The sequence below is a fragment of the Bos indicus x Bos taurus genome, chromosome 7, assembly GCF_003369695.1.
Source record: "Bos indicus x Bos taurus breed Angus x Brahman F1 hybrid chromosome 7, Bos_hybrid_MaternalHap_v2.0, whole genome shotgun sequence".
Taxonomy (NCBI): domain Eukaryota; kingdom Metazoa; phylum Chordata; class Mammalia; order Artiodactyla; family Bovidae; genus Bos; species Bos indicus x Bos taurus.
The window spans coordinates 9,137,795-9,164,033 of record NC_040082.1 but is presented as its reverse complement, the minus strand read 5'-3'; the positions used below and the strand labels follow the sequence as shown (position 1 = coordinate 9,164,033).

General features: G+C 41.1%; 1 protein-coding gene across 1 annotated transcript in view; it reads right to left on the bottom strand.

Moving 5' to 3' along the window:
- SLCO6A1 (solute carrier organic anion transporter family member 6A1) overlaps positions 1-8,112 on the bottom strand; it is a 113,084-nt gene extending 104,972 nt beyond the window's left edge. The window contains exon 1 of the mRNA XM_027545450.1: positions 7,746-8,112. Coding sequence (XP_027401251.1) covers positions 7,746-8,112 — 367 coding nt within the window. The remainder of the gene's footprint in view (positions 1-7,745) is intronic.
- Positions 8,113-26,239: the final 18,127 nt, after the last annotated feature.

Sequence of the window (26,239 nt, the reverse complement as noted above, 5' to 3'; positions counted from 1 at the left end):
TTTATTTTGGGGGGCTCCAAAATCACTGCAGATGGTGATTGCAGCCATGACATCAAAAGACGCTTACTCCTTGGAAGGAAAGTTATGACCAACCTAGATAGCATATTCAAAAGCAGAGACATTATTTTGTCAGCAAAGTTCCACCTAGTCAAGGCTATGGTTTTTTCAGTAGTCATGTATGGATGTGAGAGTTGGACTATAAAGAAATCTGAGTGCCAAAGAATTGATGCTTTTGAACTGTGGTGTTGGAGAAGACTCTTGGGAGTCCTGTGGACTGCAAGGAGATCCAACCAGTCCATCCTAAAGGAGACCAGTCCTGGGTGTTCATTGGAAGGACTGACGTTGAAGCTGAAGCTCCAATACTTTGGCCACCTGATATGAAGAGCTGACTCTTGAAAAGACCCTGATGATGGGAAAGACTGAAGGCAAGAGGAGAAGGGGAGAACAGAGGATGAGACGGTTGGATGGCATCACCGACTCAATGGACATGAGTTTGGGTAAACTCCAGGAGTTGGTGATGGACAGGGAGGCCTGGCCTGCTGCAGTCCATGGAGTCGCAAAGAGTCGGACACAACTGAGCAACTAAACTGAACTATTTCTAATTGTTCTTATAAGATTAACTAATTCAACAAAGATGCTTTTATAGCTTTGCAGTGAGTTAACTCAGAAGTCCTGGGTTACACAAAAAAGGCCTGGCTTCAGGACTGGTCTTTGGCAGGCTCCTGGGAGAGGACTCTGAGCCCTTGGAATATTCTGCCATATAAGAGTACTTTTTATATGCTGGAGGCTTTGGGCCACAAAGTACCATTTTGGTCAGATAGTTTATGTTAGCAACATGACTTGCAGTGAATGCCTTTTCTGTTGTGTGTAAGGGGTGGGATAATAGAGTCTGAGTAGCTGAGGTCAGTCACACAGATATTGCATGTGTACATGACCGAGACCTCCCTTCAAAAAAAAAAACAAAAAAAAAAACCCTGAATACCCAGGCTCACATGGTTGAGCTTCCTTGGTTGGCAGCTCTTTGCAAGTGTTGTCATATACACTGTTGCTGAAAGTATTAAGCAGTCCCTGTGAGTCCACTGGGAATGGACAATGGAAGCTTGGCCTGGTTTCTTCTGGGCATTGTCTCATGTGCCTTTTCCCTTTGTTAATTTCAATCTGAATACTTTCACTATAATAAATGATATTCATGAGTATAACATCTTTCTCTGAGTCCTTCTAGTGAATCACTTAGCCTGAGTGAGGTTTTAGAGATGTCCAAAGTAATAGTTAATAAATTTTAAAGTGGTTAAGGCCTCCAAATGGCTCTTTATTGCAAAGCATAATATTTTCATTGAGAAAACACTCTTTATAAGTATGTAAGTATCTAACAAGCTAAAGAAAACACTACTAAATAAAGAATATCTTCAGTTATATCTTTGCACTGAAATATTTCAGCCTAACACTCAGTTAGAAAATCCTTCTTTGACAAATACTTTACAAGACAAAGTTCTTCAAATAAGTTGTCTCTGTTTGTGATTATTTTGAATATTTCACCAAGTTTAAGTGTCCAAAGTAATAGGTCTCCTTAATTTCAATTCAATATATGAAAATGAATCATTGTAACTTACTAAATTTTAAAAACAAAAGCCACTTGAACAAATGCATTGTCCCCAGTTTATATAAACATGTGTGTGTGTATATACAAAATCTAATTTCAGAAGATGGAAAAGGGTGTAAGCAGCATTCTAATTTATGAGATCAGGGAGTAAACATAAAATTTACCTTTGTAATTCTGCTGAAGTGTATAGCAAAATATCCTTCTTGAGGTTTATTAAACTCTAATCATTTGCTTGAAAGATTAGCAGCAATTATCATTAAGGTTTAAGCATTTAACTGTGACTACTGCAGTAAATCTTATTAAAATAACTGAAAAAAATTGACAAAATCTAACACCTTTTCATAATAAAAACACTTGATGAAAACATGATTCAAAAACACATGAAACTCTCCTTTGAGAGAAGGAGAAGGAGAACTTCATAAATTGATGAAGCACGTATATGCAAAACCTACAGCATACTGAAAAATTTAACTACCACCTGCGCTATGTGTGCCGTCGCAGCCACATGCGCTATACAGAGGTAGCATGTGATCCAGCAATTTCACTCCTATAAATTCCCGGGAAATGAAAGCATGTGTCCAGGCAAATACTTACACACAGTTCCAGTTCCACGTTTAAGGAGCTAAGAGGTCACCACTATATCCTAAGTAACAAACCGAATAGACTGCAAAAATAACACTCTTCTTGGATACATACAAGATGGGAAGACACAGGGCAAACTTGACAAAATTTTGAATTCAAATGTCATCACAATTCATTAACCCATACATTTAATTTTGTGTTTGATTTCCAGAAATATTTGGTTAAAAAAAGTGATAGCTTATTTCAGGGCTTTCATGGGAGCCCTCAAATTTTCAGACAAAAACTTGAGCTGAGAGTTAACAAACCCAAGTCTGTCATTTTTCCTTCACAAGTGCTTCAGTTCAGTTCAGTTCAGTCATTCAGTCATGTCCGACTCTGCGACCCCATGAACTGCAGCAGGTCAGGCCTCCCTGTCCATCACCAACTTCTGGAGTTTACCCAAACTCATGTCCATTGAGTCGGTGATGCCATCCAACCATCTCATCCTCTGTTCTCCCCTTCTCTTCCTGCCCTCAATCTTTCCCAGCATCAGGGTCTTTTCAAAAGAGTCAGCTCTTCACATCAGGTGGCCAAAGTATTGGAACTTCAGCTTCAACATCAGCCCTTCCAATGAACACCCAGGACTGATCTCCTCTAGGATGGACTGGTTGGATCTCCTTGCAGTCCAAGGGACTCTCAAGAGTCTTCTCCAACACCACAGTTCAAAAGCATCAATTCTTCCGTGCTCAGTTTTATAGTCCAACTCTCATATCCATCACATGACTACTGCAAAAACCATAGCCTTGACTAGACGGACCTTTGTTGACAAACTAACGTCTCTGCTTTTTAATATGCTATCTAGGTTGGTCATAACTTTCCTTCCAAGGAGTAAGCATCTTTTAAAGTCATGGCTGCAATCACCATCTGCAGTGATTTTGAGCACAGAAAAATAAAGTCAGCACTGTGTCCACGGTTTCCCCATCTATTTCCCATGAAGTGATGGGACCAGATGCCATGATTTTGTTTTTCTGAACGTTGAGCCAACTTTTTAACTCTCCTCTTTCACTTTCATCAAGAAGCTCTTTAGTTTTTCTTCACTTTCTGACATAAGGGTGGTGTTATCTGCATATCTGGGGTTATTGATATTTCTCCTGGCAATCTTGATTCCAGCTTCTGCTTCCTCCAGCCCAGCGTTTCTCATGATGTACTCTGCATAGAAGTTAAATAAGCAGGATGACAATATATAGCCTTGACATACTCGTTTATTTGGAACCAGTCTGTTGTTCCATGTCCAGTTTTAACTGTTGCTTCCTAACCTGCGTACAGGTTTCTCAAGAGGCAGGTCAGGTGGTCTGGTATTCCCAAAGGGCACTCAAAACATTCCATCCAACACGTGGGTCCTTATAGTCATCACTACTATCATAAGGTAAACTATAGCATCCACTCAGCTTTCAAGGTACATGCTTCACCTGGCATTTTATCCCAGTCAAGCACAGGTAATACCTTAATTATGATACCACCACATGCCAAGAACTACTACCCATTTTCCACTGGCAAAGAGCTCGCTCATTTCACTCAAGATTAAAGGCCCAAAAAAACCAACCCTAAAATTCCAGCTTATGAGTATATATCTTCTGGCACTACTCCCAATACCAATTCCATACTATTCTGAATCCGATCAGAAGAGAGAAACCACACAGTAATTTGAACAAGAAAAGTTTAACATAAAGAATCATTAGCTATAATGGGGGATTTGCAAAACAAGGCATTAGGTAGTTACAAGTAAAGTGAAGTGAAGTGAAGTCGCTCAGTCGCGTCCGACTCTTTGTGACCTCATGGACAATAGCCTGCACCAGGCTCCTCTGTCCATGGGATTTTCTAGGCAAGAGTACTGGAGTGGGTTGCCATTTCCTTCTCCAGGGAATCTTCCCAACCCAGGGATCGAACCCACGTCTCCCGCATTGTAGACAGACGCTTTACCATCTGAGCCAATATAGAAACAGCCAGTACGAGGAACAGTCACTTCCCTTAGGACTGAGAGAGAGCATTCAAGGGCTAAAAGCCAGACCTTGTGAATAGGGCACAGCTGTGGCTTACTGAATGACCAAGAAGTCACTGTGATGCCATGCTAACAAAACTAGCAGGAAATCTATACTCTAAAACTTCATGGTAGGTCTCCTTCTATGTGCTGGGGAGATCTCTTCACGAGAGATGCCAGAGGGAGCTGCCAGCCACTGAGGGCTTCTGGCCACCGTGTACTACAGGAGAGGGATACCAGAGAAGATGCAAACACGCAGGAGCCTGATGCTAGAGAAAGCTGTACATGCTGCAGAGGCTCGCCAAGCAAACACCCTGGAACCAAGAAGCAATATTTCCTGTGCAGTGGCTCTCCAGTACCTCCGACTGCCAAAGTTGAACACTGTTACAGCTTGGGGGTAGGGGGTGGAATTTAGAGGGCCCAGGTCCATTTTCACAGAGTAGGCAAAATGGATGTTTGGAACTGAGAGGCAATCAATTGACAAATTGATTCTGAAAGACTCAAGTAGGTACCAAATCTTACATAAACTCTTTCAGAAAAAAAGAAGAGAAAGGAATGCATCCAAATTTAATGAAGCCAGTATAACCTGATACTAAAGACAGGCAAAAACATTCCAAGAAAACTACAAACCAATATCCTCATTAAAAAATATTCTTAGCGAAATTTTCACAAACTGAATCCAGCAATCTAGAAAAAAAAGAAAATAAGATAGCAATAAGGGTTTATCCCAGGAATACAAGGTTGATTAAACATCCAAAAATCAAAAAACACAATATATAATGTTAGTAGAATAAATAAATAAATGTGATGGCCTCAACTGATACAGGAAAAAAACACTTGATAAAATTCAACACCATTGATGATAAAAAAATTCCCAACTAACTAAAAATAAAAGGGAACATCTGCAAACCGGTAACAAGTATCCACAAAAATTCTGCAGTAAATATATTTAATTGTGAAAGGCTAAATGATTTCTATCTAAAATCAGGAAAAATAAATGAATATCTATTTCAAAACGTCTATTCAACACAGTACTGGAGGTCCTAGTCACTGTAAGAAAGCAAGAAAAAGAAATAAAAAGCATACAGACTGGGAAGAAAGAAGTAAAACTGTCCTGATTCACAGATGACATGATCACGTAGTTAAAACTTCTAAAGAATCTGCCAAAAGGCTCCTAAAAGTAATAAATTACTATAGCAAACCTGCAGGAGCGAAGACCTAAGTAAATAGGTATACAACAGTCAGGTATCAGAACACTCGATATTGTTAAGATCTCAATTTTGTCACTCACCATTCCGAAGCAAGGCTTTCCTGTATCTGTTTGTTTACCAAAACACTCATTCATTCATTTCCTTATTCAAAAAGTATTCTACATCCCCAGCTATTATTGTACCTATTTGTCAAGGCATAATTTAAATCCTTCTTTCCCAAAGAAATGTCTTTGATGATTTCTCAAGACAAACAAATTGATGACTATTTATCAATCTTTGTTCCTCTCATATGGTTCTTATCATATACAGCCTCTTTACTGAAGTTATTTAGATACAGCATTTTAGAGCAAAAAGAGACCATGTTTGGCAGCCTCTGTGCTGTGATTCATGGGGTCGCAAAGAGTCGGACACGACTGAGAGACTGAACTGAACTGAACTGAATATCATCAGTGTAAAAAGGTTTGTGAAGAATATACATGTCATGGGAGTGGTGAGTGTTGTGGCCAAGTAGAAAATATATGCCCCCTCTATTGTTTAGTCGCTAAGTCGTGCTCAACCCTTTGCAACCCCAAAGGCTGTAGCCTGCCAGGTGCCTCTGTACATGGGATTTCCCAGACAAGGATCAGATCAGATCAGATCAGATCAGTCGCTCAGTCATGTCCGACTCTTTGGACCCCATGAATTGCAGCACGCCAGGCCTCCCTGTCCATCACCAACTCCCGGAGTTCACTCAGCCTCACGTCCATCGAGTCAGTGATGCCATCCACCCATCTCATCCTCTGTCGTCCACTTCTCCTCTTGCCCCTAATCCCTCCCAACATCAGAGTCTTTTCCAATGAGTCGACTCTTTGCATGAGGTGGCCAAAGTACTGGAGTTTCACCTTTAGCATCATTCCTTCCAAAGAAATCCCAGGGCTTATATCCTTCAGAATGGACTGGTTGGATCTCCTTGCAGTCCAAGGGACCCTCAAGAGTCTTCTCCAACACCACAGTTCAAAAGCATCAATTCTTCGGCACTCAGCCTTCTTCACAGTCCAACTCTCACATCCACACATGACCACAGGAAAAACCATAGCCTTGACTAGACGAACCTTTGTTGGCAAAGTAATGTCTCTGCTTTTGAATATGCTATCTAGGTTGGTCATAACTTTCCTTCCAAGGAGTAAACATCTTTTAATTTCATGGCTGCAGTCACCATCTGTAGTGATTTTGGAGCCCAGAAAAATAAAGTCTGACACTGTTTCCACTGTTTCCCCATCTATTTGCCATGAACTGGTGGGACCGGATGCCATGATCTTCGTTTTCTGAATGTTGAAGCTTTAAGCCAACTTTTTCACTCTCCACTTTCACTTTCATCAAGAGGCTTTTGAGTTCCTCTTCACTTTCTGCCATAAGGGTGGTGTCATTTGCATATCTGAGGTTATTGATATTTCTCCCGGCAATCTTGATTCCAGCTTGTGTTTCTTCCAGTCCAGCGTTTCTCATGTTGTACTCTGCAGACAAGGATACTAGAGTGGGTTGCCATTTCCTTCTCCAACGTGACCCTCTAAAGGCATTCAGATTCACATTTTTCGTCCATCTGTGCGGACGAACATTAAACACCTTAGAGTTTGGGTTCTCTGATATCGTCTGATGTCCCACACCACCTCTTTAATTCACACACGAGGAAACAAGATCCTGGAGGGAAGTGGCTCCGTCAGGGCGTCTCAAAATTGTGGGTAGAAGCAGAAACCACCTGGTGGTCACATTCTTTTCGACCTTATTTTAATCCTCTAAGTGACTCAGCCTTGAGTGAAGGAGGTTCTCTGGGTTGATGACCAAACACACCTGGCGAAATGACTCAACGACACCCTCATCCTGTCAAGCTACCTGGAGGCCAGGCCCCACTGCGAGGAAAATTACGTCAAATCGGGGCCTGAGTAGCTGAAGTAAACCAGGGCGGGGCCCTGTGAACCTCCGCTGATTTCAGATGCTCCTGGAGAACGCTGGCGGGTTCATCCACATGGAGCTGGGCCTCCCCACCACACCCGGACCTCCCCACCTCGCCAGGGTAGGGGGCCCTCTGCCCTCTGGCGCCCCCCTCAGCCCTCCCCAGGCGCCTCGCCCCTCATCCGCCTCCTCAGTGTAGGGGGCCCTCTGGCGCCCCCTTCAGCCCTCCCCAGGCGCCTCGCCCCTCATCCGCCTCCTCAGTGTAGGGAGCCCCCTGGCGCCCCCCTCAGCCCTCCCCAGGCGCCTCGCCCCTCATCCGCCTCCTCAGTGTAGGGGGACCTCTGGCGCCCCCTTCAGCCCGCGCCAGAACGCACTCTCCTCAACGCAGCCCCCTCGGCGGGCTTACATTGAGCAGTGACCAGAATGCAGAAGAAAATCAGGAAGCAACGAACGTTGTTAAAACGCTGACACCAGGGGAAAACCAGACAGCTCCAGCCGCAGGGCCCCTCCAAACTCCCTTTCCGGTGTCCGAGTCCGGTCTTGGCGCCGCGCCGCGTGGCCCCGGTCTGGCCGCCTCCTTGTTTGCTGAAAGCGCCGAGCTTCAGGAGGCTAACCGGGAAGATCCTGAGGTGCGGGCGCTTCGGCCCGGCCTTCTCGGCCTCGGCCGCCGGTGGCCCGGTGCTCTTGGAGGGCGCGCCCTGCTCGGCCTGCGACTGCACCTGCTCTGGGGCCTGCGCCACCTCCGGCTGCACCTGCACCAGGCCCCGCTGCATCGCGCTGAGCCGGGGCCGTGGCTGGTCTCAGCCAGAAACAAGCCTGCCGGGCCTGGAGGTCGGGGACCTGTTGGCCACCAGGGCCTCCTGCAACCCCAGCCTTCAGGGGGAACGTTTCTTCTTGGGCAGGAGGCAAACGTCCCGCGGGGAGGTTGGCAGTTGCCCCAGGAGAACGTCCGGGGCTGCTTCCTGCTTTGCTTCCACGTGGGGCAGGGGGTGGGGTGGAGGGAACGCTAGTCCTACTGCGTGTGTGTGTCTGTGTGTGTGAGAGAGAGAGAGTAACTCAGTCGTGTCCGACTCTGCGACCCCATGGACTGTAGCCCACTCACCAGCTCCTCTGTCCATGGGATTCTCCAGGCAAGAGTACTGGAGTGGGTAGCCATTTCCTTCTCCAGGGGATCTTCCCAACCCAGGGATAGAACCCACAGTTTCCTGTTTTGAGGCCGATTCTTTACTGTCTGGGCCATCAGGGAAGTCCCCTCAGTTTTGCTAGATTCTTATAACTGCTCACATGGACAGGGGCCCCCAGAGGAACTCGGATGAAAGAGATCCATTAGTGCCTTCAATCCACAACGATCCAAGGATACTGCTTCTTAATACTTAACTCGTTAGGAGGCAAGGGAAGGGGAGTTCTGTTTAGTGATGAGACAGTGAAACCATCTCCTGGTCTCCTCACACTTATTTTATCCTGGTGTTTTGTGAACTGGGTGACCTCACTAGAAATAACCTGCTGCTGCTAAGTTGCTTCAGTCGTGTCTGACTCTGTGCGACCCCATAGACGGCAGCCCACCAGGCTCCCCCGTCCCTGGAATTCTCCAGGCAAGAACACTGGAGTGGGTTGCCATTTCCTTCTCCAATGCATGAAAGTGAAAAGTGAAAGAGAAGTCGCTCAGTCGTGTCCAACTCTTCGCGACCCCATGGACTGCAGCCCACCAGGCTCCTCCGTCCATGGGATTTTCCAGGCAAGAGTACTGGAGTGGGGTGCCATTGCCTTCTTCGAGAAACAACCTGAACATTGTTAAATAACCGGGGAATCAGAAGACATGGGGTGGGGGAAGAATTTTCTTTTCCATTAGAGCGGGCTGGTTTTGTACCTGGAAAATAAATCACATGCTAGGTCCCATCCCCCTATGTAGGGAAGAAAATAATAATCCTTTCTGTTCTTAACGAGGTATTCAGATTCTGGGACAATGATTTCTGTGTGAAAAACACCTAGCAAATGGATGAAAACCAGCAAAGATGAAAAGACAATGTACTTTCCCAGGTATAAATTTTTTTCTGAAAAGAAAGGAGGTAAGAGAATATTACCAGGATAAGAAATATGTTTTTATGTAAAAATGCAAATTCTAACTGGGTTTTTTTTTTCCCATAGGCAAAAATATAAGTTATTTGGGATATAACATTTGGGGAGGATGACTTTCCAGGAGAAAATTAAACTTTCTTTCCTCCCATGGATTAGATGTTTTGTTATCAAAAACCCACATGGACAACAAGTTTTTGTGCTGCTAGCATGGTACTGGGGCTGCTGTAATGGTACTGAGGCTCTGAGAAGAGCTGGGAAGAAGGCAGCCCAGACACCACTGCTGACCTGAGGCCGGGCTTTCCTCAACAGATCTATATGCATATGGGTGAACGGAAATGTTATTTTGCCTATACTAAGAAACTTACCTTGTCAAATGTGTAACTCCATACAGAGGAGCAATGTCCTAGTTTTCCCATCTTCATCTCAATGATGAATATTCATTGGAAGGACTGATGCTGAAGCTGAAGTTTCCATACTTTGGCCACCTGATGTGAAGAGCTGACACATTGGGAAAGACCCTGATGCTGGGAAAGATAGAAGGCAAAAGGAGAAGAGGGCAGCAGAGGACACAGTGGTTAGAGAGCATCACCAACTCAATGGACATCAGTTTGAGCAAACTCTGGGAGATAGTGAAGGACAGGGAGGCCTGGCGTGCTGCAGTCCATGGGGTTACAAAGAGTCAGACACGACTTAGCAACTGAACAGCAACAATCATACTCAAATAGAATTCTCCCTTCATATTGCTTCATGACATTAATAAGCATAAAGGAAACAGGGGGTAGGAAAGGGGTACTCTTTTTCTTGTGCTTTGGTACCAGATTGGGCACTGCCTGAAAGAAGGAAAAAGTCAACACTGATCAAAATAAATGATGCTAGTACTTTTGCTTCTACTCAAAATACAAAGAGCCATACTGAATGTTACCCCCACGCTACCAATGACAATAACCAAAAGAAAAAAGCAAAAAGAAAACTAGAAATAATATTTAAAAAATTATCACTTTTTTGAGCCTATCAGAGAACTATATATTTCCAAAGCAATCAGGTGAAATGACTCCAAGGGTAACATACCTGGGAAGAAGGATGAGGCTCACAAACCGTTTCATCTTTGGCAGAGTTTGAGAACCACTGATGCAAGAATGCGGCCACCTGTATAGATCCCTTTGAAATATGATATCAGTTCAGTTCAGTCGCTCAGTCGTATTTGACCCTTTGCCACCCCATGGACCGCAGCACTCCAGACCTCCCTGTCCATCATCAACTCCTGGAGTTTACTCAAACTCATGTCCATTGAGTTGGTGATGCCATCCAACCGTCTCATCCTTTGTCTGTTAAGAAAAAGAGGGTGAAGAGCCTCAAGAATAATGTTTATTTATGACACGTACCATCCTGTAAACTTTCTTCCCTCTCCTATGGTCTTGATTCCTGTGCTTTGAGTAGTAAATATGAACTGTAAACCCTGAAATATCAAAGTCCTAAAAGAACCCTATAAGAACTACACAATAGAAACTTTCTCCATACTTCTTACTGATTTGATGTTTTGGTCACAGGTTAGTTGAGAGAGTGAAAATGAAGTGGAAAGGGATGGATAAAGTAATAAAATGTAGGTAGACAGCTCCTGAATGGCAATATCAGCTTTCAGAATTATGTGAAGTATCAGCTTTCAGAATGTTACTTGTCCTTACATTTAATACTAAGAATGAAGTTGATGCTTACACTACCTCAAAAAGACATACCATCAACAGTCTGAGTGTACAGAAAACAGTGAATATATCCTTTAGAACTCAACTGATCAACTGCCCTCACCCTGTCCCTTTATTTCTTTTACCCTCCTTCTTTCCCTTTCTCCCACTGTACTTGTTCTGGATCATTTTTCATTTGACATCAGTCATCTTTAGAGAGAGTTCTAGACATTTAGCTCCAGAAACTTCAAGAGACTCACAAACTGTTTCACCTTTGGTATGGTAATCTCCACGAAGATTACCATAAGAGTTGTCGAATTTACCTTTATTTTATTAGAATTCCCAGGTAGTATTGTTTAAGGAGTTTTCTCCTTTTCCTGTCTAATAAAAGGAATAGAATAGATCCCAAGCTAGTCACAAGGGGAATTCTAAAATTCTTCACTTAAATTAAAGCACAATAATCTTTTCCTTGTGTCAGTGAGCTTTGAGGTTAACTAGTTAGACCTTTCTCATCAGTCTTTATTTTGAGAACAAATACCATTTTATTTTCCATCCTTCGTAACTTTTCCAAAGTTGTACAATTTTGACTTAAGGTATTTTTTTTTAACTTCAACGTTTTTTCACATAATATCTTAGTATTCTGTCTCCTAATATTTCTCATTTGATTCCAAAAACCTCTTCTAAGACTTTCAAGTGTGTCATAATGGTAAATTATAAAAATAATACCACAAGTTGTTACTATGCAAGTGACAGACTGGTTTCTTCTTAGATAGGAACATTTTTAACTAGTAATTTGAAAGCTCTTTTCCAAACAATTAAAAGCATGTTTTCATTGTAGAGTCTTGGCTTAGTACTAACAGGTTTCAAAAAAAAGGAAACCTGTCCATGAGTTTGTACAGAGAATTGTACATTTGGACAAAGTCTATTTCACATTTCTGTGTGATTTTTTTTCATAACTTTTATTACATGGAAAATGAAGTTCAACCTGTATAAATTTAAAAACAATCAAAAAGAAATATTTAAAAAACAAATCATTCTGCTCTTCATAACCCTCAAATTTTGAACTAGATTACATGATGATAAGTAAATATAGAAATCTTTAAATTAAGATAATAATGTGATGGAACTAAATATGCAGCAAATGTATTCAAATAAAATATATTTAAGCTAATATATTTTAACAGAAAATAGTTATTATAATAAATGGAAAACATACTACATTTGAAATCAGAGACCTAGGTCAATATCTACCTTCCTTACTTATTAACATCGTCTTTTACAAGTCACTTAAATTCTCTTAACCCAGGAATCTTTATTTATAAAATGAGATTCTTCCTATCCTACTTATTTCATATGGTTGTTGTGAAAATCAGAGATGACAATACAAATTAAAATGAATTATAACTACAAAATATATACATTGTAAATTTAAAAATAAATTTTAAAATAAAATTTTTAAGTAATTTAAATTTAAAAATATAAAGAGAAAATGTTAACAAAATTACCACAATTCTTTCTTCAATGTCTACTGCCAGGATTTACTTCTAATTTAAAATAAAGTCATTATTTACCACACTAAGATCTTAAAGGGTAATAAACTGCTTTGTTAGGATATGTTTCCATTTCTAGAGTCTAGGATAACTTGTTGGATTTTCAAAACTGAAAAGAAGAAGGAAGCAAAAAGAACTGTAATTTGTTGCCTGCCTACTCTCTATCAATCACTGTGCTAGGTATTTAGCATTTCACTCAGTTTTTCAGATATACTGGCTCAGGAAAGTTAAGGCTTTTGCTTAAAATATCATGTGAAATCAGGAGGAAGTATTTCTATATTTGATCTAATTTCAAGGGTTCTTGACAGGGGCTATTGCGCCCCTGGGGTTCACTTGACAATGTCTAGAGACATGTTTGTCTGTCGCAACTCAGGGTAAGGAGTAGGATTCTGCTGAATATCCCACAATGCACAGGAATAGCTTCCACAACAACTATCAAGCTCTTAATGTCAATAGTGCCAAGATTAAAATGTCTTGCTCAGATTTCAAAGCTCATGTTCACTCTACCATGTAATGTTGAAAATAAAAGCTATTTCCATGTTTCTTCCACAACACTGAGCTGTCACAGATGCACCAGGTTCAATCTTAGATACATTCTTTCTATGTTTTGAGTCTGTTTGGGAAGCTCCATTTTAAGATCCCACTAAATTATCTTTTTATTCAAGCAGCAAAGAAGGTTTCTGGAAAATGTTCATGCTAATCAGTCCAAGGAAAATGACTTGAGGTCAGAGAGCAAGGATGATCTGGGGAAAGGCTGGAGGCCTGTTACTCAAATCACATCCTGGCTTCTTCTCCCTCGCCCCCACCACTCAGCACTGTGTCCTAGTGAGAGAGGAATGCAGCAAACACTAAAGGAGCTTTTCATGAAACTTGAGGGCACTAGGAAGCTCTGGAGAAGTATAATACCAAAGAGAGGAAAGAATACTCTTCCTATTTGGAGTTGCTTCTCGGAAAATGATGCCGAAACACAAAAAAAGCAGTACTGTGCCCAAACCTAAGTTTGGGTCAGAAGAACTTCATATTTACAAGCAGATCACATTGGAGCTTAATGGTGTTCAAAAATTTGTAGCTTCAAAATACTTTTATAGAGGTTTGGCAGCCAACAATAATTCTAGAGCTAGAAAAGAGAGGTCTATAAGGCCAATATTTTTGTATTCCTTGACTCTGTGAATGGTACCAACATCCACTCAGTTACAAGTCTCGGTGAAAAAGAAAATGAAAGTGTTACTCAGTTGTGTCCAACTTTTGCAACCCCATGGACGATAGCTGTCAGGCTCCAGGAAAGAATGGAATTCTCCAGGCAGGAGTACTGGAGTGGATAGCCTTTCCCTTCTCCAGGGGATATTCCCGACCCAGAGACCAAACCCCAGTCTCCTTCACTGCCGCCAAATTCTTCACCATCTGAGCCACCAGGGGACAAGTCTTGGTAGTCATGTGTAATTTCTTCTTCTTTGTAACTCCTCGGAACTCGTCAAACCCAGTGATAGAAGAGGATTTCTAGTATTGCGATCTATTTACATGCTTTACTCGCAGAGACTCTATGTAATATTTAATTTGAATAAAGGAGTCCATGGTTGAAAAGTTATTTGAAACCTGTGATTTTCCAGGTTGAGATCTGCAAGGCACTCCCTGCTCTGACTGCTGCCTTCTGACTGACTTTATATGACTTTGATCATCAGGTTCCAGCTCTACTCAGTTCATTGTGACTTCCCAGAGAGTTCATGCTACCATTTCAGTTTGACATAAATCTCCATTAAAACAAGCATCTCAGGGACTTCCCTGTAGGTCCAGTGGTTAAGATTTTGCCTTCCAATGCACACGGTATGGGTTCGATCCCTGGTTGGAGAGCTAAGATCCCATGTGCCTCGTAGCCAAAAAACCAAAACATAAAACAGAAGCAATACTGTAACAAATTCAATAAAGTCTTTAAAAATGGACCACATCAAAAAAATTACTTAGCACAGAGATCCTGGTACATAAGAAGCATGCAGAAAATATTAGTTAACATTACAAAACAACAAAACAACCCAAAATCAAACATCTCATTGTTTTTGTATATATGTTTCTCCACTAAACCAAAAGCATCTTGAGGGCACAGTATTTAGCACTTTGGAGAATTTAATTAATATTTGATTAGCAATTGATTAATTAACTAATTAAAAGTGAACGCTACATGAAGCAAATGACCAAACCAGTGGAAACTATTAGTAATAGTTAAGAAAATCTTTAACGGAGCATGGAGCATATTACTGGGGTGAAGATAAAATCAGAGAAATATTGTCCTTGGATTGATTTACCCTGGAAAAGCTGTGCAGAAAACAAAAGAACATTCATTCCATGAACAGAAGATTTTATAAGAACCATTTTTAGCTAGAAATATTAGACCAGCTATGATTCTACAAATAACATATTAGCCTTTAATATCTGCATATATCTAGATTCTCAATTGCATTGCTGACTTGGATAGCAATGCCTTATCAAGGAAACTAACAGAGATGATCTCTTTTCTTTTGATGCTGATTTATTGATCTTTGACTTGTCTTCAAGGTCATTTGAGTCACCCTTTATGCAAAGATACAACTGTATGATCATGCAGTCATATTTCAAATAGCCAATGATGTTTAAAGTATCCATGGAGGAAAAAAAATGATTTACCCCGTTAAGAATGTAAATCTGGACATCACTACTGAAAGCAGTAGGTGACAGACTTAAAGAGATACGTCCTTTTCACTGTGCAAGACAACATGTGTTAGAAGGTCATTGCAACAGCACCAGTGTTATTTATTAGCACAACTGAACCCTAAAGGAAAGAGGAAGTCCGAGGGGGAAGTTCTGCCCATGGCTTAACTTTTGTGGTGGGTGTTCTGACTACAAAATTTTTTAAGTCTAAAGGAGTGTCAAAAAGAAATAATGATTCCTTACAAATTCTTTTTTAACTTTAGCCAGAAAATGAGACCTTTTAAGTTTCTAAGTCTCTAAGAAACAAAAGTTATAAAGCAGTGCTGTCCAATAGAAACAACATCTCAGCACATGGGTAACTAAAAATTTTCTAGTTGAGAGGGAGGGGACTTACGTGTACCTATGGCTGGTTCCTGCTGATGTTTAGCAGAAACAAACAAAATTCTGTAAAGTAACTATCCTTAAATTAAAAATAAACATTTTAAAAAGATTTGTAAAAGAAAAGCACAAAAAAGAATTTTCTAGTACCACCATTAAAAATAAAAATGAGTGAAATTCATTTGAATTATATATTTCCTTTAACCAAATATGCACAAAATACTGACCTTTCAGCATGTAATCAATATTTTTAAGGCATTAACTATAATCAGATAATTTACACTCTTTTATTCCTACTAAGACTTCAGTATTTAGTGTGTATTTTACACTTGGAGCACATCTCAGTATGTACTGGCCACATTCCAAGCGCTCAGTAGCCACATGTGGCTAGTGGCTACTATGGCGGGGAGTGCAGTTACAGAGGTTCATTTTTAGTTTGAAAAAGCTAAGTCTCTAAGTTATTTTAGGGCTAGAATTTAAATCACAGAATTAACAATATTTTTTTTAGTTATTCATTATTTAACCGATGCTTTTGTGTTCTTTCATAATTTAACATAAAATGAGGCTTTTTCCATTTTTATAAACGAATTGGTTTTTCAAAGTCAAGCTAAATTACTTAGTTGTGTCTTTTTTTAATCTCAGGGTTTAGTCAAGTCGAGAAGTGTCTAATCACAAGATTTATTACTTAAGAGAGGGCATTGCCATCCAGTTGCAAGAACTGTAGCCAAGTATTTAAAAAGAAATAGTGGCTCTTTCCTGCCTTATCGATTTAACCTCAGTAAAGATCATACTCAGAAATCCATGTTGATTCTGTTTTTATGGTGGCACAATATCTACACAGAATTTCATTGTATGAATTTAATATAATTTCTTTAGCCACTCTCATATTGATGAAATAAGCTTGTTTCCAATTTTTGCTCTGACAGTACTGAAATGAATATCTTCATATGTAGAATATTTTCCCAAAAGACAGATTGCTGACTTAGTAGCTTTTCATAGAAAATGTAAAGAAGAATTATAAAACATATCCCAATTGTAGTAATACTAAATATGAATAAACTATCTTTGAACCTATAAAAGTATGGATATTAAAATTCTTTTGCATGTTTTCTAGAAGTTAACAAGTTACTATTGCTTAAAATTTCAATATAGGTATTAAAATATAGCTGCTGAATAAAGCAGCCCTTGATAAATTTAGCAAACCAAGACCTTGAGATATTTCAAGATATCAGCTTGAATAAAACAATGAATGTTTATAATGTGCTGTTAAATACCTCCCATATAAGATTTATTTTGGCTAAAATCTCTAAACCTGTATATAGGAAGAACTAAGGAAAGTTATGACCAACCTAGATAAGCATATTGAAAAGCAGAGATATTACTTTGCCAACAAAGGTCCATGTCGTCAAGGCTGTGGTTTTTCCAGTGGTCATGTATGGATGTGAGAGTTGGACTGTGAAGAAAGCTGAGTGCCAAAGAATTGATGCTTTTGAACTGTGGTGTTGGAGAAGACTCTTGAGAGTCCCTTGGGCTGAAAGGAGATCCAACCAGTCCATTCTAAAGGAGATCAGTCCTGGGTGTTCTTTGGAGGGACTGATGCTGAAGAGAAACTCCAATACTTTGGCCACCTGATGCAAAGAGTTGACTTATTGGAAAAGACTCTGATGCTGGGAGGGATTGGGGGCAGGAGGAGAAGGGGATGACAGAGGATGAGATGGCTGGATGGCATCACTGACTCGATGGACATGAGTTTGAGTGAACTCCGGGAGTTGGTGATGGACATGGAGGCCTGGCGTGCTATAATTCATGGGGTTGCAAAGAGTTGGACACAACTGAGCCACTGAACTGAACTGACTCACTAAAGTAACCTGTTAAGAGTAATTCATATAACTCTTTTTGACAAATGAATCATAAATCAGATACGTGATGGTACAGATTACTGTAACATAGTTTAATACAGGAATGACCTCAACTATTAAGGGACATAGAACTGTGTTCAGTTCAGTCACTCCTTGCAACCCCATGGACTGCTGCACACCAGGCCTCCCTGTCCATCACCAACCCCAGGAGCTTACTCAAAATCATGTGCATCACGTCGGTGATGCCATCCAACCATTTCATCCTCTGTTGTCCCCTTCTCCTCCTGCCTTCAATCTTTCCCAGCATCAGGGTCTTTTCCAATGACTCAGTCCTTTGCATCAGGTGGCCAAAGTATTGGAGTTTCAGCTTCAACATCAGTCCTTCCAATGAATATTCAGGACTGATTTCCTTTAGGATGAACTGGTTGGATCTCCTTGCAGTCCAAGGGACTCTCAAGAGTCTTCTCCAACACCACAGTTGAAAAGCATCAATTCTTCAGCACTCAGCTTTCTTTATAGTTTAACTCTCACATTCACCCATGACCACTGGAAAAACCATAGCTTTGACTAGATGGACCTTTGTTGGCAAAGTAATGCTTTGCTCTGCTTTTTAATATGCTGTCTAAGTTGGTCATAGCTTTTCTCCCAAGGAACAAGTGTCTTTTGATTTCATGGCTGCAGTAATCATCTGCAGTAATTTTGGAGCCCCAAAAAATAAAGTCTATCACTGTTTCCATTGTTTCCACATCTATTTGCCATGAACTGATGGGACTGGATGCCATGATCTTAGTTTTCTGAATGTTAAGCTTTAAGCCAGCTTTTTTACCCTCCTCTTTCATCTTCATCAAGAGGCTCTTTAGTTCTTCTTCACTTTCTGCCATAATGGTGTCATCTGCATATCTGAGGTTATTGATATTTCTCCCAGCAATCTTCATTCCAGGTTATGCTTTATCCAACCCAGCATTTCTCATGATGTACTCTGCATATCAGTTAAATAAGCAAGGTGACAATATACAGCCTTGACGTACTCCTTTTCCTATTTGGAACCAATCTGTTGTTCCATGTTCAGTTCTAACTGTTGGTTCTTGACCTGCATACAGATTTCTCAGGAGGCAGATCAGGTAGTCTGGTATTCCCATGTCTTTCAGAATTTTCCACAGTTTGTTGTGGTCCACATAGTCAAAGGCTTTGGCATAGTCAATGAAATGAAAGTAGATGTTTTTCTGGAACTCTCTTACTTTTTTGATAATTCAGGGGATGTTGGCAATTTGATCTTTGGTTCCTCTGCCTTTTCTGAATTGAGCTTGAACATCTGGAAGTTCACAGTTCACGTACTATTGAACCCTGGCTTGGAGAATAGAACTGTGTGCTCCTTTAGTAAACTGCCTTCATTTGCTTAGCTTAGTAAATGATTCTTGCTTCCTCTCTGATTAAGAGTAGTGAATTTTCACTACTTTTTGTTTCCAATATGTTGCCTTTCATAGTTTATATAATCAAATTTATTACATATTCTGCACAAAATATAACATCCTCAGGTTCTACATTGAAAAATGCAATGTACTGTTAAAAATATTTAAAATGTGGGTGCTATTTAAGTACTACTTTTCTCACCCATTGAAGATATACTGTCAAAGATATAAGGTTAATAAGCAAGGAAGATAGATTTTTGACCTAGGTCTCTGATTCCAAATATAGTACGTTTTTCCTTTACAACTATCTTCTACTGCTCTGTGCTAAGTTGCTTCAATGATGTCCAGCTCTTGGTGACCCTATGGACTGTATCCCACCAGGCTCCTCTGTCCATGGGATTCTCGGGCAAGGATACTGGAGTGGGTTGCCATGCCCTTCTCTAGGGTATCTTCCCAGCCCAGGGATTGAACCCATGTCTCTTGTATCTCCTGCATTGGTAGGTGGGTTCTTTACCCCTAGAGCCACTTGAGAAGCCCCATCTTCTACTAGATGAAATATATTATTTGAACACAGTGCTGCATATTTAGTCACAGCACATATTATCTTTATTAAAAGATTTTTGTATTTACTTGTCATCATGTAATCCGTCTCAAAATTTGAGGATAATGAGCAGACTGGTTTGTTTTTAAATGTTTCTTTTTGGTTGTTTCTATACTTATACATGTTGTATTTAATTTCCTATGTAATAAATATATTTCAGTATATAGGAACTTTGAAAATAATTTCTTAATAATTTGATAATCTCATGTCTCATTGATATATTGAAGCTCATCAACCAGTACCAATAGGAACACCTCCATAAGTCTAACTGAAGCAAGAGAGAATGCATACCTAAAGGCGGGGAGTAGGCAAGGGTCCCAAAAGGGTTTGGAGTGCTAGAGTTAGTCACAGTAAACCTTGGCAAGGATCACTCAGAATCTGCAAACTGGGCCAGCCTCTGTCACAGTCAATAACCGTATTTTCAGAACTCAGAAGACGATGGTGGGTTGGATCACTTGGTCTGTGGTACTTGCGTATAACATAAGTGTTCAAAGGAATTGGTATTAAAAAGAGTTTAACCTTGGGAGACCAATATAGATAGTCTGTAACCACGGTTTGATAGTGTTAGTCAATCAGTCATGCCTGACTTTTTCCAACCCCATGGGCTGTAGCCCACCAGGCTTCTCTGTCCATGGGATTCTCCAGGCAAGAATCCTGGAGTGGGTTGCCATTTCCTTCTTCAACAATTTGATAGAGTTAATCTGATTTACCAGTGCATTTTACAAGTCAAAGCTTTTGTCTAATGCCTACTTCTCCCCTAACAACTTCACAGCCAGCAGGGATTCCCTTTGCCCCTCTACCTCATGCTTCCATGCTTAGTCACTCAGTCGTGTCGAACTCTTTGGGACCCTTTGGACTGGAGGTCACCATGATCTTCTGTCCATGGGATTTTTCAGGCAAGAATACTGGAGTGGGTTGCCATTTCTTCTTCCAGGGTATCTTCCCGACCCAGGGATCGAATCCGTGGCTCCTATGTCTCCTGCATTGCAGACAGATTCTTTACCTGCTGAGCCATAGGGAAGCCTGACTTCATCGGAGGCACTGCACTCCAGTGTTCTTGCATGGAGAATCCCATGGAAAGAGGAGCCTGGCAGGCGATGGTCCCTGGGTCGCAAAGAGCGGGACCCAAATGAAACGAATTCGCACTTCTGCACACGTTTTGAAAGATTTAGTCTGCTGCCATCTAGTGGGCGTATACTTTCATTTTTATATTAAATGTTAAAGAAAGGGTTTCGACATTTAAAACAGACCACATGCTGTCACATTTTTAACTTACCTTTCTTTGGAGAAAATATCTTCAATTCCTTTCACAAAATGATTTAATGTTCCTAATCATGTCCCCAGGATTCCATGAGAGCTGAACTGGAGTTACTGAATATATTCAGGGTAAAACAGTATATTTTTGTTTACACCATGCCAACTTTTTAAACAGCACACAGTGTATTTAAAACTTGAGTTTTAAAGCAAAACATTTTTAAAGAAAAAATTTTAACTCTTTGAATCAGGATTTTAAAATTCTTTTAATCAGGAATACCTGATTTGCACAACTTTAAGGCAGGGATTGATTACATACATACTGATAAGCAATGGGGCTAAATTGGCCCATAATTAGATTTTAGCTCATTGATTGACATTTTATGAAACTGATAATTTGACAGGAGGAAATATCTATCACCATCACCCTTCTCTCACGTCTACAAAAAGAGAGGTCTCCTATACTCCTCGGGAAAGAAACATCGAGATTACTTCTGCTCACTCCTGTCACCTCATTACTTGACTCTCCCCCAAGAAGGACTGACTTATCAAACTGGTGAAAGTAGGGAAAGGACATCGAACGTACAGAACCCTGACCTGCAGTGTCCGTTCAGTCTGCCTACGACAATATAGCAAGCTCAATTCAGTGGGAAGAACAAGACGCATATTTCACTTTGCAGTTCCAGTTGTTCTCTTCAATATGGCTTTTCCAATAATACAGCTAATATTCTGTTCCTTACTGTATTTCTGCATCTTCTTTACTGTATTCAGAACTCAAAGGCAAAAGAGGGTGGAATTAGTACTACCACAAAACCCAGTATTTGCATTTATATGTGTGAAAAAGTGAAAGTTAGTCACACAGTCATGTCCAACTCTTTGCAATACCATGGACTGTAACCTGCCCAACTCCTCTGTCCATGGGATTCTCCAGGCAAGAACAGTGGAGTGGGTTGCCATGCCCTTCTCCAGGGGATCTTCCCAACCCAGAGGTTGAACCCAGGTCTCCTGCATTGCAGGCAGATTCTTTACCAACAGAGCCACCAGGGAAGCCCCTTATATGTATGAAATGGGATAATTGAATTAGAGGAAGAGAAATCTATGGTAAAATGTTTCTTTCTGTGGGATTTAAGGATGAGGCAATGGCACCCCACTGCAGTACTCTTGCCTGGAAAATCCCATGGATGGAGAAGCTTGGTGGGCTGCAGTCCATGGGGTCACAAAGAGTTGGACATGACTGAGCGACTTCACTTTCAGTTTTCCCTTTCATGCATTGGAGAAGGAAATGGCAACCCACTCCAGTGTTCTTGCCTGGAGAATCCCAGGGATGGGGGAGCCTGGTGGGCTGCCGTCTATGGGCTCGCACAGAGTCAGACACGACTGAAGCAACTTAGCAGCAGCAGCAGCAGCATAAATAGAGAAAGATCATCTTTGGGAGGCCAATCGAGAATTACTGTAAAAGTACTGAAGTTAATGTAGAATCTGAGAGAGTGGCTATTTATTTAGCTTGACAAAGCTGACCATCCTCAAATACAGATATTTTCAAGAAATTCAGAGCAAAACAGAGATTTGTATTCCTAGAAAGTTTTTCCCCTGACTCAGTGTCCTGGAATATATTATAAAAGCAGAAATTGGAAGGAATAAAAACATAACATTGTTGGCCTAATATGTATTTAGGGGAAACAGACTCTTGGAGGAGACAAACAGAACCTTGTGTGCATCAGGACCCAGGAGAAAGGAGTAGTGACCCCACAAGAGACTGACCAAGACTTGCCCGTGAGTGTCCAGGAGTCTCCGGCAGAGGAGTGGGTCGGTGGGGGCTGGCTGCGGGGCTGGGGGCACCGAGTGTAGCAGTGGGTGCATGGGACCTGTTGAAGGCAGTCGCCATTATCTTCATTACCTCCACTGTAGTTTGGCTTCAGGTCAAATAATGGGGAGGGAATATATCCCTGCCCATCAACAGAAAATTGGGTTAAAGATTTACTGAGCATGGCCCTGCCCATCAGAACAAGACCCAGTTTCCCCCTCAGTCAGCCTCTCCCATCAGGAAGCTTCCATAAGCCTCTTATCCTTCTCCATCAGAGGACAGACAGAATGAAAATCACAATCACAACCAACTAACCAAACTGATCACATGGACCACAGCCTTGTCTAACTTAATGAAACTATGAGCCATGCAATGTAGCGCCACCCAAGAGGGCAGGTCATGGTGGAGAGTTCTGACCAAACAAGGTTCACTGGAGAAGGGAATAGAAAACCACTTCAGTATTCTTGCCTTAAGAACCCCATGAAAAAAAAAAAGAACCCCATGAACAGTATGAAAAGGCAAAAAGATAGGACACTAAAAGATGAACTGTCCAGGTCGGTAGCCCAATATGCTACTGGAAATCACTGGAGAAATAACTCCAGAAAGAATGAAGAGACGGAGCCAAAGCAAAAACAATACCCAGGTGTGGATGTGACTCGTGATGGAAGTAAAGTCCGATGCTGTAAAGAGCAATATTGCATAGGAACCTGGAATGTCAGGTCCATGAATCAAGGCAAAATGGAAGTGGTTAAACAGGAGACGGCAAGAGTGAACATTGACATTTTAGGAATCAGTGAACTAAAATGGACTGGAATGGGTGAATTTAACTCAGATGACCATTATATCTATTACAGTGGGCAGGAATCCCTTAGGAGAAATGGAGTAGCCATCATGGTCAACAAAGAGTCAGAAATACAGTACCTGGATGCAATCTCAAAAATGACAGAATGATCTCTGTTTGTTTCCAAGGCAAACCATTCAATATCACGGTAATCCAAGTCGATGCCTTGACCAGTAATGCTGAAGAAGCTGAAGTTGAACGGTTCTTTGAAGACCTACAAGACCTTCTAGAACTAACACCCAAAAGGGATGTCCTTTTCATTATAGGGGGCTGGAGTGCAAAAGTAGGGAGTCAAGAAATTCCTGGAGTAACAGGCAAATTTGGCCTTGGAGTGCAGAATGAAGCAGGGCAAAGGCTAATAGAGTTCTGCCAAGAGAATGCACTGGTCATAGCAAACACCCTCTTCCAATAACACAAGAGAAGACTCTATACATGGACATCACCAGATGGTCAACACTGAAATCAGATTGATTATATTCTTTGCAGCCAAAGATGGAAAAACTCTATACAGTTAGCAAAAACAAGACTGGGAGTTAACTGAGGCTCAGATCATGAAGTCCTTATTGCCACACTTAGGCTTAAATTGAAGAAAGTAAGGAAAACCACTAGACCATTCAGGTATGATCTAAACCAAATCCCTTAAAATTATACAGTGGAAGTGACAAATATATTCAAGGGCTGAGATCTGATAGACAGAGAGTGCCTGATGAACTATGGACAGAGGTTCGTGACATTGTACAGGAGGCAGTGGTCAGACCATCCCCAAGAAAAAGAAATGCAAAAAGGCAAAATGGTTGTCTGAGGAGGCCTTACAACAAATAGCTGAGAAAAGAAAAGTGAAAGGCAAAGAAGAAAAGGAAAGATATTCCCACTTGAATGCAGAATTCCAAAGAATAGCAAGGAGAGATAAGAAAGCCTTCTTCAGTGATTAATGCAAAGAAATAAAGGAAAACAACAGAATGGGAGAGAGGCACCCCACTCCAGTACTCTTGCCTGGAAAATCCCATGGACGGAGGAGCCTGGTGGGCTGCCGTCTATGGGGTTGCACAGAGTCGGACACGACTGAGTGACTTCACTTTCACTTTTCACTTTCATGCACTGGAGAAGGAAATGGCAACCCACTCCATTGTTCTTGCCTGGAGAATCCCAGGGACAGGGGAGCCTGGTGGGCTTCCGTCTATGGGGTCGCACAGAGTCGGACACGACTGAAGCGACTTAGCAGCAGTAGCAGCAGCAGCAGAGATCTCTTCAAGAAAATTAGAGATACCAAGGGAATATTTCATGCAAAGATGGGCTCGATAAAGGACAGAAATGGTAGGGACCTAACAGAAGCAAATGACATTAAGAAGAGGTGGCGAGAATACACAGAAGAACTATGTAAAAAAGATCTTCATGACCCAGATAACAATGATGGTGTGATCAGTTTCCTAGAGCCAGACATCCTGGAATGTGAAGTCAAGTGGGGCTTAAGAAGCATCACTACGAACAAAGCTAGTGGAGGTGATGCAATTCCAGTTAAGCTCTTTCAAATCCTAAAAGATGATGCTGTGAAAGTGCTGCACTCAATATGCCAGCAAATTTGGAAAACACAGCAGTGGCCACAGGACTGGAAAAGGTCAGTTTTCACTCCAATCCCAAAGAAAGGCAATGGCAAAGAATTTTACAACTACCACACAATTGCATTCATCTCACACGCTAGCAAAGTAATGCTCAAAATTCTCCAACCTAGGCTTCAGCAATATGTGAACCATGAACTTCCATATGATCAAGCTGGATTTAGAAAAGGCAGAGGAAAGAGAGATGAAATTGCCAACATCTGTTGGATCATTGAAAAAGCAAGTGAGGTCCAGAAAAACATCTACTTCTGCTTTATTGACTGTTCCAAAGCCTTTGACTGTGTGGATCACAATGAACTGTGGAAAATTCTTCAAGAGATGGGAATACCAGACCACCTGACCTGCTTCCTGACAAATCTGTATTCAAGTCAACAGTTAAAACTGGACATGGAACAACAGACTGGTTCCAAATCAGGAAAGGAGTACATCAAGGCTGTATATTGTCACCCTGCTTATTTAACTTATATGCAGAGTACATCATGTGAAATGCCAGGCTGGATGAAGCACAGCTGGAATTAAGATTGCCGGGAGAAATATCAATAACTTCAGATACACAGATGACACCACACTGATGGCAGAAAATGAAGAAGAACTAAAGAGCCTCTTGATGAAAGAGGAGAGTGAAAAAGCTGGCTTAAAACTTAACACTCAGAAAATGAAGATCATGGCATCTGGTCCCATCACTTCATGGCAAATAGATGGGGAAACAATGGAAACAGTGACAGACTTTATGTTTAGGAGCTCCAAAATCACTGCAGATGGTGACTGCAACCATGAAATCAAAAGATCCTTGCTCATTGGAAGAAAAGCTATGATCAACCTAGACAGCACATTAAAGAGCAGAGACATTACTTTGCCAACAAATGTCTGTCTAGTCAAAGCTATAGTTTTTCCAGTAGTCATGCATGGATGTGAGAGTTGGACTATAAAGAAAGCTGAGTGCCAAAGAATTGATATTTTTGAACTGTGATGTTGGAGAAGACTCTTGAGAGTCTCTTGGACTGCAAGGAGATCCAACCAGTCCATCCTAAAGGAGATCAGTCCTGAATATTCATTGGAAGGACTGATGCTGAAGCTGAAACTCCAGTACTTTGGCCACTTGATGAGAAGAACTGATCACTAGAAAAGACCTTGATGCTGGGAAAGATTGAAGG